Below are 16,700 nucleotides of genomic sequence, written 5' to 3'. Positions count from 1 at the left end.
TGTCTAGCAAAGTCCACAGTAAGATACAGACTACCTGTAGCATTCATTGTTAGAGCCCTCAGTAGGCTCAATAGGTGCTCCGTCCTTAAGTAGGCTAAATGTGCATTCAGAAGCATAAGTGTGGCCCATCATGCTGTGTAAGTATTTCATGTATCATTATATTTGTACTCATAACCAGGTCTACACACACACACACACACACAAAGTTTAAAGCTATGCATACTTAATTTACTAGAGCAGGACCATAATTCGCTTTTTGATGCATGCACACTTTCTCTCTCTTGCATGTTTATACTGTCAAAGCTTTAAATGTTTCACAGGAACAGAAAAAAAGAAAGATGCTGTTGATTTTTCTACTTCAATTGCAGGGAAGACATCTTCATTGATCTTTGGTTTAATTTTAGAAGACATCAAGTTCTTGCCGACAAAGCTGTTTTAAGTACAATCACCAGCTGTCCAAAGCTGCCACAGTAATTCTGCTGAAGAGGTTCAGACCTGGTCTTTTCCTCCACCAAAGCAAGCAGCTGAGCAGTTTCACCCCTCACAGCCATAGCCAGAAACAAAGCGTCAGGCAGCAGTGACCTTCCTACTTGGGCAGTTCTTTCTCCCACATAGTACATGGCTCCATGGCGCTCTTCTTCCTGAGGAGGAATTCAGGGGAACTAGACTGCATCCTCACAGCTGCATGCATGTGTCCCAGGAACCAAGTACTTCTCAGAAGGACCATCACAAACTCTGTACACTTCAGTACCAGACAGGACATAGCCCATAGACAACATGTAGAAAACTAAAATGGCATAGGCACATCAGAGTTGAGCAAGTGTTGTAAGTTACTAAAAGGGTTTTAAGTAAGAAACTTACCACTACAGTATAGAGTAGATACATATTTTACTAACTTCCATGGCCTTTTGTGGATTGTGATAAGAACACAGGTTCTTCACGCACAACACTGCACATCCCCTAAATTTAGCTTCTTTTAGAGCTTAGAAAACCAGGTAACACTTCGTAAGGATACTGAAAAAGAACTACAAAGCCCACCAGAAACACCTTTAATGTAATCAGCACCTCTTCAGTTAATAATCTCAGTGAAATACAGTGGTTGAGATGTTACAAATTTATGCAGATCCACTGATTTCAGTGATCAGACAGATCCCTTCAAATACATTTACATTTGAACAATTTTAGTTTAGAAATGCCAGGTTAGTATTGCTCCCTAGTTCAGAATGCCTCTCTATGGAAAATCAAGCATACCCCAAGCTAACTGTGCATATAGTGTCTGCTGCAGTCACTCTACATTTTTAATAGCTCTCCTTTACTACCTCAAGGATGTTCCTCTAAGCTTACGTGGTCTGGAAATTAAAAGATGCTGTTTCAGGTTACACACAGGCAAGACGCACACGTGGCCAGGCAGAGCAGCACAGCTGCATTCTGTATTTTCTATTCCCTTGCAGGGACTGACAGGTAAGAGAGGTAGATGCTTGCAGTCATTGATAATAGCCACAGTGAAAGACCCTAGTGATAAACCCATGTACTGAATACCAGTAAAACTGTTCATTACCTTGTATTTCATACATGTCCTCCAAGCAATCAAATTCAAAATCCTTTTATTGCAGTCAACTTAAATATTGTATCATAATTAGTAGGGGGGGTCTCAAACTGGAAAACAGGTTGAGCCTTTGTATTTCAACCTCTTCTGTTGCATTATCTAAATATTCAGGATACAAGGAAGAGTGCTGTGGGCAGGCAATGGACCATGAAGTATTGTCCACTGCAAAACGCAGAACAAGAGATTCTAACCATTGAGAGGTATTAATTGTATAGCTTAGGTAAGTTTTAAATAGAATTAGTCAGAGTCATAACACTGCGTGGCTTAGCATGCTGTTTGCTTAGGTTTACTTGCTCAGCTTTACTTACTCAGGCTGAGTAGCTGGATTTGCTGAAGCCTTAGGCTGTAAGCTGTGAACTTTCACCTAGGTATGTTTTTAGCTGGAAGTTTCCTAGTGATTTTTCTAGTAGCTGGTACAGTGCTGTGTCTTGTCTTTAATATGGGAAGAATGTTGATAAGATAGTGATGGCTTAGTTGTTGCTAAGTAACATTTCTCCAAGGTCTAGGGCATTTTTAGCGTCCTGTGCTCCGCCAATGAGCACAAGAAGCACAAACCAGAATATAAGGAGGCTGCAACCATGGCCAGAAACTGCAACTCAAAAAGGTGAGAACAGGTAAGAGCCTGCCTATGTGGAGACAAACATCCAGTGAGACGTTAGAAGACCCCAGACCAAAAATCACCATTGGACTAAAAAGACATGTGAAGAGTGCATGAGGTGCGGGTACATAAGTCATAAGGGTATAATTGTCCAAGGATTTCTTTGTAGGGGTCCCTCTCCAGAAGCACCCAGCTCAAGCTGTCCCTATTGCTGTACCATTCAATCATTAGATTATTTTTTCCTAGAACCAAATGTCCAAGACTCTGCTGCAGGAAACCTGAGGCCCAGCCTTAAGGAGAGGAGGAGGAAGGGCACCTTAGAGTGAGAGTGTGTGTGTGAGCTAAGAGTCAAAAGGGGCAGCATCCACCAGCTCACTGAAAGGGACTCCAGTTCTAGCAGGTTTAACTCTCAGGTGGTGTCTTTAATAGTGTGTGAATGCTCCGGCAGCAGCTTCTCCCCTACCACCACCAGCAATTTAAAAAAAACCCTAAAACAATGAACACTAAAGCAACCTGAAGTGAAACTCATTATAAAAAGCAAGATGACGAGCAGAAATAGAAGCAGGAAACCTTATTTTTTTGTGGCCACATGCAAAACAGTGTTGATATTAATCCAAGAAAGTAAAACAGACAATGAAAAGCAAATTTTCCAGATCCAGAAAAACTGAAATAGCTACAGGTGTTGGCAAGAAAAACACTGAGCACTTATCTTTTTATTATTGTTTTTAATACTTGAGTAAGAGAGGGCTCTGACAAACCAACATGTTACCATATACAGTATATTTAAACTACAGAAATTCAAAACCTATAAATCCAAAGACCCAAGTGTACTCCTGAGGTGGACTCCAGTATTTCACAGTTTGTTTCTCTTGTCCCACATGCGGCTCTTATGCCAAGCCCTCTGTTCTCCAGCATTTACAGAGTAATTCACTGTATTGTCCCAGTGGCATTATTTCTTCTTGAGAGCTCTCTTTCCTTCTCCCTTCTTTGGTTTTTCCTTCCCACGGAGCTTTTTCAATCTCCTCATCTCCTCCTTAAAGTCCTGATGCTCATCCCTAGATAGGGGAGGAAAGCAACAGAAGTTTACTCTATTTCTTGACATACCCAGATGTGAAAGGTTCTTTGAACAGTATGATAGCGAAAAACAAAAACTCAAAGCTTTTTTAACAGTGAAGTCCATACTGAAATTCCCTGCAATGTACTCAGTGTTACTGCTAGCAGTAATTTTGCACTGAATAACATAAAAGATGTCTTCTGGTACTTTCACAACTAACAAGGTTGCCCTTTTTTAGCAACAAATGGTGTATGCATATATTATTATTTCCATTGCATTTGTTGATCCACTGTCTTTAAATGAGCAGTAAATATAAAAATCAGCAAGAGCCAAGAATGAGAACTTCTCCCTTTTCATCTAGCTCAGCAGTCTAGTAATAGCACATTGTGTTTCTGTGCTAGCTACTACGTTCGGGTCATTAGCTTCTAAGAAAACGGGCATGCTGAGCAGTAATTACAATACATGACACTGCTCTCAGGTGACTTCAAGAATGAGTTATGAAGAAAGCATCAGCTACTGGTACAATCTTAATAGGAGAATAAAATAGGAAGGAGGATAAAGGGGCTGGGGGAGATAATGAATCCTCAATAATGTTCTACTGAACTATTTAATCTCTGTCCCTGTATTTTTCAGTGGGAAGGTATTTTTCACAAGTCACAACTGCATCTTAGTGGCCTAAGACTGCTGTGCTGCTATTTTTAAACACAACTCTTCTAAAAAGGAAACAAAAAGCTTGAGAGTTAGCATCAGGCCCTATTAGTCTGTAACTCTTCATTACATATTTCTGACCAGCAAACCAGATCCTCTACAAGCTCTCTGTAAACAAAACAGCTAGAGAAGGAACTTCTCTAGATCTAGAAGGAACCTCTCCTAGATTAGGAGAGGAGGGAGAAGAGTTAAGAAAATTAGCATGTCCTTGACGCTTTGTGTGTCAACAGCTACTCTAGAAAGTGTTTGCATGCCCACCTAAACCAAGAGCATCCTGGATGCAATCCCTGATGGCTAGTGACACTATCAATAGGAATTAATCTGTTTTGACTTTACAAGGTTAGTAGCCTCATTTTTAAGGGATTTCTTTAGGGTTACCTGACTGAAGTCAAAGAAGTGCATTTGACTCATGCTGATGTTTTTTAGCAGTGCAGTTTTTCTCTACTTGAGACTGTGGAAATTCATTTAGAAATTAGACAACTGGTTTGGATGAAGCTGGAATTAACAAGGCTATTTAAAACACATTTGAGTGTAACTGAACTTAATTTATTTTAAAGGCTAAAAAGCCCCTCCAGCCTAACACAGACTTCCCTTCTCTTCTAAATTTCACTTATTAGCTGTTGAATGATTGAGGAATATATGGTAAGACTGTCTTAGTGCAATTTCTGCATTAAGGTAACACCACCTCTTTGCAGGTCATTTATGTGTCATATTCTGAACTACAGACCCATTTCTTGTCTATGAGAAAGCTTTCTTCCCTTCCCCACAATGCCAAAGCAAGAACTATTTCATATATCACTGGTTGCTCATACCTACACCTGAAGTCTTTCTCACCAAAGGTTCTACTTACGGTGAAAGTTACGTAGCCAGTACTCACGTATTTAACTCTCCTTGCCCTCAGTGCATCAATCAAGTGCATATTTCCATATATATTTTGAACTAAAACTTTTTCTATGTTTCTCTTTTCCTTGAGGAAGAAACCCGCTGTTACAGAACTTGCACCCACCCCTTTCTCACCTCCAGCCCTGCTCCCACCCTTATAAGCACAGAGATTACCTGTAGAGGCCAAAGTAACGGAGTTTCTTCATGAGGGCGTAGTAGGTGTTGTGAGGAGGATACCAGTCATAGACCTCCTTTCTCTTGGCCAGAGGCTGCTCACTGAATAACTTTACTACTTTCATAGATTTTGAGTCAGTAGGCCTGACAACTTCTCCGAATATCTGAGCACTCAGCCGGGCCATTCGAAGGGCGTAACTGGAAACATTGGACATCTCCTAAGGAAGAGTGGGCACACATAGACAGGAGGACCTTCCTGCAAAAGGGAACACAAAAGAGCCACAACTCTAAGATGGCTGAGTATTGCAGGCTATTCCAGAATTGAGGCAAAAAAAAACCAACTCATCATACACAGATCACATGTCTGAAGCCTACATTCCTTGCATGAAATCAGTCTAATTCTGACTACATAATCCTGCATATAAAGAATGTCTACACTAATTCAGGTACAACTGCCACCCTAGCTAGGACACTACAAACAGTAATATGGACTATAAAAGTACCTACGCCATGGTTACCTTATTAGCAGATCCCACTCAGCTTGCTTAAAGCTACCTTTAAACTCCAGTCACAGGAACAATTACAACGAGAACTCCGCCAAAAATGGTGCTCACTGCAAGGCCTCTGACTTCTGCACAAGCACAAAGTAAGACACCGCTTGAACATATTGAGGGAGCAACCTGAAAGTTTTTCCTCATGAAAATGTCTCACTCTTGGAACATTGTATGAACATTGTTACAGTCTATTTAGCAAAAATAGCCTATTAACTGCAAAAATAAAATAAATCATGTTTCTCTGTGTCAATTACATAGATCTTTCCCATCTCCACTCCCTTGCCTTGATCTTTTCCATCAGCTTTGTCTCCATTCTCTTTTCTGTCTCTCCTAGTATCTAATCTTTTGAAGAGAGAAATCATTTCCCTGTGCTATTCTTTTTGCCAAGTAAATCCCCCATCAGCAGCTTCCCATTCTCTTTCAGCCATCTCCCACTTAAAAGAGACCTCTGCAACAACAATACTCTGAGGACAAAAACCATCGATGTTAGGCCACCAGAGACAACATCCGCTTTCTCTTACAGGAGTGTGGAGAAGGGTTTTCTCTCAGCTTTCCTACCCCTCCCCATTTTTCCACTTTTTCGCATCTTTACTCTTTCTTTGCAGAACAGGATGTAATAAAGACAACAATAAGAGTCCCATAATCCTGTATTTGAAGTTGTATGTTGCCTGTACTGTGCCTTTTTGAATAAGTGATAATCGCAAATCTCCAGAGAAATCAAATGGGATTTGTTCCAAGTGCACTACACTGATATTAAAAGTTTAAAATTCTTGTTTTAAAAACTATTGCACATCTGACTCCAGAAGATGAGCATAAAAAAAATTAAAGAGTGTGGACAAGATTACTCAGCAGGACAGGGCTAAGTCTGTTTTAGCATGATCACAAAGAGCCTGTAGTTTAATAACACAAGTCTTGAGTATTCATAACCCCACTTATACACATCTGCCCACTGGATGTACAACCTCCTACTTTGATTTACTCCTGTTAGCAAAGCCCTAGAAATGAAACGGGGTGGGGGTAGGGGGGTGGGAATAAAGCATAAGATATGTTATGAAAATAACATAAGTAATCTGAGTCAAAGAGAATAATGGGAAGAATACCAAAATGGAAAGCAAAGTGTCAGACCTCAAGCTAACGCAGCAGGAATAGTGAGAGAAGATAGAAGCTCTTAAACGATCGCAGAGGCAGCACTTCAGCTTGAGCATCTATTACATGGGGGAATGATCAGTAAGTCTTGCTAAACCATCCATTTCAGAACAGCCAGTCCCAATTCCTACACTCAGAGATAAAACACCAAATTGTCCCCAAAACTCTTCATCACATCATCACTCTGAGAGTATCACCAGACTCAAACACAAAGCTTGCTTAATCTCTTCCAACTGCAGCCTTAAAGTCAAAAACCTTTAGCTCCTAAACGATGCAAACCAGTGGGCTGAGGGATCTGCTCTTCACTTCATAATCGCTAAAGGAATCTATATAGCCCAAGCTGAGGCTGGAGACCTCCTTTAACCCTTGCCAGGCTAAGAACATTTGAAAGAAAGGCAAAGGCTACAAACTCCCAAGTGCCAGAGCTATTCTTCTGGAGCAGCCTTTGATTCTGTGACAATATACCAGAACATTTCTGTTCTTATCACTTACAGCAACGATATTTTCAGGATCACCTACTGGTAATAAACACAGTGCTGCTTCTTCACCTGCTCCCCACTCCCTATTGCTACCCAAAGCCTTGCTTTCCCATCATCCTAAGCTGGGTTTTTCCTTCCCGATCTGCTGGCTTGCCTCACACTGCTTCCTTCTCACTTATCATACACCAGGAAAACTCTTTGTTTCCAGAACTACTTTTGGTTTCTCCAGAACACGCCGGGAAGCTCAGGCCGCCCCACGCCACCGCCCGGCCAGGGGGGTACCAGGCCAGGCACGGTCCCACACAGCCCTCCAGCGAACCCCGCCGCCTCCATCCAGCTCCACGGCCTGGCTCCCCTCGGGAGGGCAAGCCTGGAAACCCCCCCGCGGGCTGCACCCGCACCGCAGGGTACCCGCGGCGGCGGCGGCTCCCCGGTGACAGAGGCCCGTGCCACCCGCCGGCAGCCCTAGCGCCCAGGAAGCGGCGCAGGCTGGGCCGAACGGGGGGGTTCGGAGCGCGGAGCCCGTCCAACCCCCTCCGCTCCCAGGCAGCCGCTCACAGCCCTCCCCGCTCCCCGGCGGCCCGACGCTGACCCGCGGGCGGCGCGGCGAGCCCGGAAGGCGGCGGTGAGGGCGTCCGCAGCGGCGCAGGCGCAATTGCCTCCCCGCTGAGGTGTCGCGGAGGGTGAGGCGGGGCGGCTGTTAACCCGTGGGGCGGTCGAGTCGGGGCTGCCGCCACCTTCCCCGCTCATAGTGTGGCTGTGCCGGGGGTGTCCTGCCTCGTGTGGTCACTGCCCTCATACCCCAAACCCGGACCGGGGTGAGGGCCCCGGGGAGCACCGGGAAACCCTGAGGGGTGAGGCCGGCCCAGCCTGCCTCATGCAAGTCTTCCCGGTGCTCGGTTTATGCTGGTTTTTAGTCGGTGCCAGGAGGTGCTAAACCAGACTGTGCAAACACCTGGGTAAATGGCAACTATGGGATTACATTTATAAACCAAATGTGTGACGTCATCAAAGAATAAAAGTTGGGTTTGGCTGGCTGGGTGTGTTTCTAGAAGAGCTGACTGGCATTAAGTAACATTCCTTAGTCCTTCCTTGAGTGATTTTCCCTCTCCTTTTCCATGTTTGCCCTGGGTGGATCAGCCTCGTGGCCTAGCCACCCCCGTCACCTCTCTTTGCCTTTTTTGAAATAAAAATGATCTGTAATTTCCCTCATTCCAAGATTCATTAAAAATTAACGTTCTTGGGTTATTTTCAGCCAGTTCTTCATAGATTGTCACACAAAAGTTTTCTAGATAGCCTAATTTTAAAACATTCCATATCAAGCAATCACAGAATGGTTTGGGTTGGAAGGGACCTTAAAGCTCATCCAGTTCCAACCCCCTGCCATGGGCAGGGACACCTTCCACTAGACCAGGTTGCTCCAACCCCATCCAAGCTGGCCTTGAATCACCTCCCTCAACCTGCTGGACACACTGCTGCTGGTGCAGCCAAGGCTGGCTTTGTGGGCTGCAAGTGCACACCACTGGGTTATATTGAGCTTTGCCGTGTCATGTTGAGCTTAATATTTATTCTTTTAGGTGTTGTTTACCATAGAATAAAGTTTTTACCATTTCTGCCAGTTCTGTGCTATTCTACCATCTCTACCTGCTCACACACCTCAGCATTATTGCACTCCCCATTTTACTGTCTGTTGTTACATCACTCATGCATTTTCTGTAGCCTTAATTTTTTGCACACTCCAGAACATTTTTTTCCTATATTTTTGCCTTTCCATATTGTTCTATGCCACGCTTTTAACTTCTGAGTGTTTCTGTCACCCTGCTGCTGAGCCAAAATTGTCCTTCAGCCAAAATGGGCCATTTTGTTAATTAAGCAATCACCATGACTTTTAGACTATGGAGTAAGATCATAAGAATTCGAAGTTACATTTCTAGCTCTGTTTTTGAATCATATTTTTCTCATAATTTCTCCTATCTTGATGGAGATAGTCTTTCTGAAGCAACTCTGTGTGTGTAGGAGAATATTTCCCCAGCTGGGACTGTCCTTTTTCACTCATTATAATCAAACTGTGATTGCTGGCTCTTAAGCAACCACCGCGGGTTTGCCCTATGATTAAATTTTTTAAAAATTATGAGTTCCTAAATACTTTTTCCATATAGACTGGAATAACTTCTCTCATAGAAAATACATTTTAGAAAATCTAAGAGAGATGGCTGCTGGCTATTTGGGGCATTTTCCTCATACAGCTCCAAACTGAGGACACTTTTTGTGCACTGGACGAATAAGTAGTCCTGCTCTGTAGCCATCTCCACTCCATTCCGCCCTTCCTCAGTGGGTTTAACTGGGACAAGTTACTGTCTCTGCATCTCTAAAATAATGATGGTAGTTAAATATGTACAGTTACCTTCTCACATGCTCAATTTTCTTTATTTGTTTAAAAGGATTGTGGCAACATACTTCCATATTCCAATTTGGTAAATCACCCTGCCTGTTTCAGTAATTACCTCTGTTTGACCTCATTTCTCCTCATCAATTAAAATATCCGTTTCTTCTGGCATGTTACCCACACTCAGAAATTTGGCAGATAGACCACTGAAAAACATCTTCTTGTTTCCTTCTAAGTATTGATTTACCTAAAAATGGACCCAGTAGCATGGTTCTGGTTCCATTTCTGGTTTTGCAACATTATCACCCTGGGGTCTGATGGTCTGAAGTTATTCGTCTGAGCTTCAGATCAGAGACATTTAGTGAATTAGGCTGAGGTGAGAACTATGGCTCTTCCTGATCAGAGCAGTAGCAAACTGACTTTCTCATTCCTAGTTACACAGATCTGGATCACTAGGAAGGAGTCATAAGACAAAGATTTTCTCTTTAGAGACCAGCGTTATTGACTACACTTTGCAGGCTCCAGTATGGCTCTTTTGGCATGATGGAAGCAGATACATGTGAACAGTTAGTGAATTTCTTCTGCCCTTTTTTCTGCTAAAGTCAGTTGTTTCTCCTGCAATAACATGCAAATATTATTAAATCTGAGGTCAACAATGAAATAAAAACGTGCACTCACAGGAGCATTTTTTTGTTATTATATCACTTTTATTACTGTGGTTATGAGGAGAATTGCTTGGAAAGCACTCAGCAGGGTGAGTGTGCTTGCCAGTAAGGCAGTGTACAGACACTCAGGAAGGAATATCAAGGTCGCAACAGTCAACAAAGTGACAACACATCTGCAGATTTGCAGGGGCAGAGCATGGTCTGTTTTGCAGTCCATGCAGCCATAAATGGCCTTGTGCACCCCATCCGAGTGACTGTGCATCCCTAGGTTCTGCCAGGGTGTTGAAGCTCACTGGGGAATGTGCTTCATGCATGGAGGACACTGTCCAAATCACTGTGCCTGAGATGGTGGGCATCATAAAAACAGGTTAGACAGGCCAGCCTGGCTGCCTGGAGTGCTGTAACACGCATCCCTGGGAGTAATTACCACCAGCAGTATACTGGTGGCTGCGCTCCTGTCTTAGTTGCTAGCTCTTACCTTCAGGATGATGGCTGAACTGCTGTCCAAGCTCGCTATTTCTGTGCCTCCAGTCACAGAAGGTACTACTTTGCCGAATTTTTTAGTTATCACCACGGGGAGGTGACAGGAATGGAAGACATTTATGTTCCACTTCATCCCTGTGAAGCTTATCCACCTTCATGCTAGTGCAGAATGGTGGGGTGGTTACGGAGGTGGGGTGCACAAGAGCTAGACCTCCAGTTCCTGAAGCTGATGGTATCTAAATTGCCATGCAAAGCCACCTGTCTAATCAGACCAATGTAATACTATTTACTTAGGGTACTAATTGTGTATGGAGTCTTTTGGACACATAAAATGAACATCCCCACTCTGAGGTTTTCACAGTCCGCATTACATTTGACATGCTAAGGGATGATAATAACAGGGAATGGAAGGAAGCAGCAGAGGCAGATGGCAGGAACGGAATTGTGGTGAGCTGAGTTCTGTGGATGTTTTGTTAGACCTTCCTGAGCTTTTTTGTTGTAAATAGAGCAAGGTGTTTGGACTTATCAGCAATTATTTAGAGGAAAATCAGTGGCAGACGGGTGAGTGAAAAAGGTGGAACCCTAGAAAGGAGTTAAAGGAGAGTGAGTTTACATGGGGCTGGGAGACAACGTGAGCATTCTCCACACAGGGACTATTATGAAGGAAAAGTCAAGGGAGTGGAGAGACATGCATGCAGCACATCAGAGTAGCAAAAAAGAGGAAGAGATCTTGTGATAAAGTACAGGAAGATCCTTTTTACAAGTAGTTGGCAGTAGTTTGATCTGGGCTTACTTAATTCAATCAATAGTGATCTGGATTTACTTATCTGGTTAACTCCTATTGAGTATGTATTTTAGTTATAACTGAATGTTGACAGTTTCTTGACAAAATGCAACACTTGAGCCTCTGTGAGTCTCTCCTGAGAAGATAAAGGTATACCCAGAAAGAAAAAAATCATCAGGTTCAAATTTGCTTATTGGTGCTTGTTTGTTGACATTTATAAGGAAGGAAGAGCCTGAACTTGTTTCATTTGATCTTGGAAGTGAGGCCTTTGATTAGTTCCTGTATGACACAGTAATCAACTTCACTCCTAAGGCTTATGCTTAGAACTATCATCTCGTGCTGTAAGGCAATCTCTAACATTTTCTTGTTATAAATATTGACATGAGGGAATGAAATCATCTGAGTCAAGTAGAAGGACCTCTGAGCATTTGGTAAAACCGCATTGGCTGCATATGTGTTTAGAATACATTTGTTATTCTTTTATGTGATCATGATTAATTGGTGAACTTCAATTGTATTTTGTTGTGCAGCGATTCATGCTAAGCCATGGAGATGGCCAGCAATACAAATTGCTCTGGGGAGAATGTCATGTTTTAAGACACTGATAGACTGGGTGGGCATTTGAAGGCTATTTTGACTTTAAAATAACTCTTCAAATGAATGCCACAGAGTGAAATCTACTTATATAGTGCCGCTCCAGCTATCTAACACTGGAAACACTTGGGAGGGAGATGCAGCATAAGAGAAAAATAAATAGAAATTATTTTTCAAGGCCAGTTGTCATGTTGAGTTTATTGCTTTCTCAAACAGCCAGGCTGTTGAGGCAGCCTTCTCGCCTCCTGGGGAAAGAGAGCAAGTGCTCTTCCCCTCTGTCAAGATGATATGATATTGACAGTTCTCCAGAAGAACTGTAGCACGTCCATTTTTAATGGAAGACGAGCTGTTTGGCATGAAGCTGAACAGGCAAGTTGAGGGGAGGATGCTGTAGATCTCCACACATTTACATTGTCATTTAGACTGACTGTAGTTCAACAATATGTCAGAATAAATGATCAGTGATAGATGTAAATGAAGAACTTAGGACTGAAGAGGAGGAATATTTCTTAGTGGTTAGATCAAGAGACTGGGAATGAGAATCGTTGAATCTTGGGGTTTCATAGCTCCATTCCTAACTCACTGGATGACCTTAAGCGAGTTAATTAACCTATCTGCCATTTCATCCCTCTGCAAACTGGGGATAATAATGGCTGCTTCAGAAATGGGTTGTGAAGGATAATTGATTCTTAGAAAATGCTTCAGCTTCCCCTAGAGAAAAACAAGCTGCGGAAGTAAAATATTCTTGTTATTTTACCAACAACATGCACATAAAACTTTTAAAAGCAACACTAACAGACACATCTTTCTTGGCTGGAGCTAAGTATTGCAGGGGGGAGGAAAAAAAGGAAAAATATGAAAATGATGGAATCAGCTGAAAAGAGAAGAAATAACGGAGACATCTAGCTCACTGCTGATAAAAGCTCTTACAGTTTCTCTTCCATCATTCCTTGCAGAACTGATCTGAAAGGACATCTGCTAAGGTTTTCAAAAAGGGTCAGAACAGCTGTCCATCTCTAGCTCTGTTTGACCAAGTGTAAAAATGAAGAGTGAATAAAAATGCTCCAGCAATAAAATTTTCAGGAAGACATCAATCTCTTAAACAGAAAATCCGAGGAGATTGGTTGAGTCTGCTTGAGTTCACATTTCTGTTTCTGCATGCTGAACTCTTGTCAAGATCCTGTATTGGATCTAGACCTCTTGGGTTTGTGAGCTATTGGCTCCGCTGAGTTCCAGCAGATTTTGGTATTGTATATCCCTGTTGACCTCAACGGTCATTCCAATGGAAATTTCTCTCCATGTTTTTTTGGTTTGCATCATGGAATCATAGAATGGTTTGGGTTGGAAGGGACTTTAAAGATCATCCAGTTCCAATCCCCTGCCACAGACAGGGACACCTTCCACTAGACCAGGTTGCTCCAAGCCCCATCCAACCTGGCCTTGAACACTGCCAGGGATGGGGCAGCCACAGCTTCTCTTCTTCTTCTGACACCCTGTGCCAGTGTCTCACCACCCTCACAGGGAAGAATTTCTTCCTAATGTCTAATCTAAATTGACCCAGTTGTCCTTGTCCTAGAAGTACTTGCTGTTATAAAAAGTCCCTCTCCAGCTTCCTTGTAGGCCCCCTTTAGATGCTGCTCTAAGGTCTCCCCGGAGCCTTCTCTTCTCCAGGCTGAACAAGCCCAGCTCTCAGCCTGTCTCCATAGGAGAGGTGCTCCAGCCCTCTGAGCATCTTCGTGGCCTCCTCTGGACTCACTCAAGCAGCTCCACATCCCTCTTGTGTTGGGGGCCCCAGAGCTGGATGCGGGACTGCAGGTGCGGTCTCACAAGAGCGGAGTAGAGGGGCAGGATCACCTCCTTCGACTTGCTGGTCACGCTCCTTTTGATACAGCCCAGGATATGGTTGGCTTTCTGGGCTGGGAGCGCACACCACCAGGTCAAGTTAAGCTTGAATGTCCCTTCTTATCTTAGAGTTTCTCGACCAATGCTTATCACTAGGTCTTTGGGAGCACTCTAGATACCCACTCTCTGACTGCCTCTATTTTTGCAAGTCAGCTTTATTTTTTGCAAATCTGGCTGGACTCCCAGGTACCCAGTCATCTCAGTAGCACTCTTTGTAGACCTAAACATCAGTGATCAGCGTTTCCTTCTTCTACAGTCTTTTGGAGAGAGAGCCATGGAAACAATTTTTTTTGTTTTAATCTGGAGTTCATCATTCCAGTCCCAGTGGGTGACTTAAAGCTGTTGTTTATTATGTCAAGGTGTCCCAAGGGTACATGCAGCAACCTTGTACAGCACTAGCAACAAGCATTGCTCTTTCCTTCGGAATCTGCCTGCCTAGAAAAACATGGTCAATCTTGTATGCATTTTCCAGCCTCAGTTTCTTCAGCCTGCATGGATATTATTCTGTCTGGCAGCCAGGTTTTGGGGAGTATTCAGGATTTTTCTTCTTGCAGCTTGTGTTTTGAGCTGCAGAGGTTATTTTGATTCAGCCAATGTCTCCAGTCTTGCCATTACCCAGTCTGAATGAGGCCTGACCCTACACATGCTCTCTGGACATCTGTTCCCTTTTTCCTGAGAAAAAGTCCTTCTTCAGACTTTATGGCTTTGAGTCCCAAAACTCCATTTTTATTTTTATTTTTTTTTCCTTTATTTTCCCCATTTTTGTCCTTGGGAAACATTGTTCCTTAGTCTGTTTCTCTGGAAGCAATCAAGAGAATTAGGTTCCTGCAGGCCAGTCTCTTTAACATACCTGTTTGGCAATCAGAGTACGGTCATTAAAGCTTGGTACTCCCCATTGTTTCTTGTTTGGTGGGTACTTGCTAGAGGCCTTTACAGCAAAGGTGAATAAATGTATGTCTTTCTTGGCACAGCAGTTCTTATTGGAACAACTTCTGAGTACGAGCAGTGCTCATAGTACAGACTATGTGGTAGATGACTGAATATCCCAAGTAATTGTCAGAAGCAATCAGACTCCTCATTTTCCCCTGCTGTGGTAGGTAGTCTGCACAAACTACTCTCTGGAGGTGTTAAGACCTTTTGTTGTCTGCCGCTTGCAACTTGCTAAGTGGTTGAGGCTCAATCCTGCTCTGTGAATGGCCCTGTTGTATTTAGTGCTAACAGTATTCAAAGCAGGGCTAAATTTGCTGCTATGATCTTAGAGATGTCCTCCTACTGAGGTGTTATTACACTGGGATTACTGGAAGTGCTGGAGAAATCTCGGAGTGCTCTTCTTCCATCGTTTAAGCAGATAAGCAGCTAACTAGTACTGAGTTGAAAGTCCAAGTGTGTCCAGCCTGGCTGGAATGGCCCCAGTCTGCCCTGGTAATGGGTCAGTTCTGCTCTGAGGAGGATTTAAAAAAGAGAAAAATGGCAACAAGGAGCTTGCCTGCAGAACTGAGCTTTCCATGAGGTCCTCACTACCACAGTTCCTGCTGCTGGCGTGCAAATCTCCAACCATAGAACCTCATGAAGACAGGACTGCAGAGATCACTCTGACCCTAAGTCAGATGTGTGGGGAGGAAAACGACCCACTGCCCTGGCTGGGCACTTCAACCAGGCATTTCCCTCAAACAGCTTCTACCTACAGAGTCTGCATCCATTCACTGCACTGTAAGCATCTCCATTGTTGCTGTAAAACACTCTGAGATTCCCAGCTTCTGAAAGGTGCTCTAGAAGAGAGACATCAAGCTGTAGGTTTCTGTAGATGCTTTGTTTTGTGGATCGGATTTAGTGGTATAATTTATTGGATTGCAATTTTCAATGAAAAATGACAATGGCATGTGAACCTAACTGCTGCTGTGATTTCAACTCTGTGTTGACAGAAGAGGAATAGTCCTTAAGGAGCTGCTGCCATCTCTTAGAAAATGAGCGCTGGTAGCAATTCTGCTGAAATGTATAGATTTTCTTTCCTCCTCTTTCCTTTATTCTTTGTTAAGACTAACAAACCAATGGCAATTGCATGGAAACTAGGTCTTGCTTAGGCATTCATCTCTTCCTGCTGCGTGTTTCCCACCTGGAACTCTAATCCTCTCTTTGTGATGTAATCAATTCCTCAGCAACCAATTGCAGTATCACAGTGTTTTCTATTTCAGGTGGGGAAATGAACTGCACGAATAGATGAACACTGAAGAACTAAATACTTTATTTTCATGCAAATACTCTTGGTGATAATAAATGAGAAGTAAATGCACAACTGTTGAAGATAGCAGCATACTTATGTCTAAATAGAGAATTTATCATCCTAGATGTCAGCTGCTTTTACAGAGACACACAATGTATATGTAAAGATGTATACACATTATTTTCTTTGTTGTTTTTAAATGAATCTACTCTGCTAGGACTTCACAGCCAAATGAAATACGTGAAGATTGAGGTCTTACTTCTGAGTCATGTTCCAAAATTGAGGAGTGCTTTTAGAGAATATAGTTTTTCTAAGCAGGTGCTATTTTTGGTTTTGCTTGCTGGTTTGTTTTTTTTTACCCCAGTGTCTTCTGTGATGATTTCTTATGATCTGTGAATTCTGATTTTTAACTAACTCTTGTTCTTCTTTTGCAACTAAAATAAGCAACAAATTGAATTGGCAAC

General features: G+C 42.9%; 1 protein-coding gene across 4 annotated transcripts; it reads right to left on the bottom strand.

Moving 5' to 3' along the window:
- Positions 1-2,909: 2,909 nt before the first annotated feature.
- Positions 2,910-7,884, bottom strand: MRPS33 (mitochondrial ribosomal protein S33). 4 transcript variants are annotated; one of them, XM_030480030.1, is made up of 3 exons: positions 7,794-7,884; positions 5,023-5,278; positions 2,910-3,259 (listed from the first exon to the last, which is right to left on the bottom strand). In XM_030480030.1, the coding sequence occupies exons 2-3, from the start codon at positions 5,235-5,237 to the stop codon at positions 3,154-3,156; spliced, it is 321 nt and encodes a 106-aa protein (XP_030335890.1). In that variant the 5' UTR covers positions 5,238-5,278; positions 7,794-7,884; the 3' UTR covers positions 2,910-3,153. The 4 variants fall into 4 exon arrangements, with proteins under 4 accessions (XP_030335890.1, XP_030335893.1, XP_030335891.1 ...); XM_030480033.1 differs by lacking the exon at positions 7,794-7,884 and adding an exon at positions 7,613-7,688; XM_030480031.1 differs by lacking the exon at positions 7,794-7,884 and adding an exon at positions 6,702-7,552.
- Positions 7,885-16,700: the final 8,816 nt, after the last annotated feature.

Source organism: Strigops habroptila, chromosome 3, assembly GCF_004027225.2.
Source record: "Strigops habroptila isolate Jane chromosome 3, bStrHab1.2.pri, whole genome shotgun sequence".
Lineage (NCBI taxonomy): Eukaryota > Metazoa > Chordata > Aves > Psittaciformes > Psittacidae > Strigops > Strigops habroptila.
The sequence above is the reverse complement of the archived record's forward strand: the minus strand, read 5'-3'. Positions and strand labels throughout refer to the sequence as shown.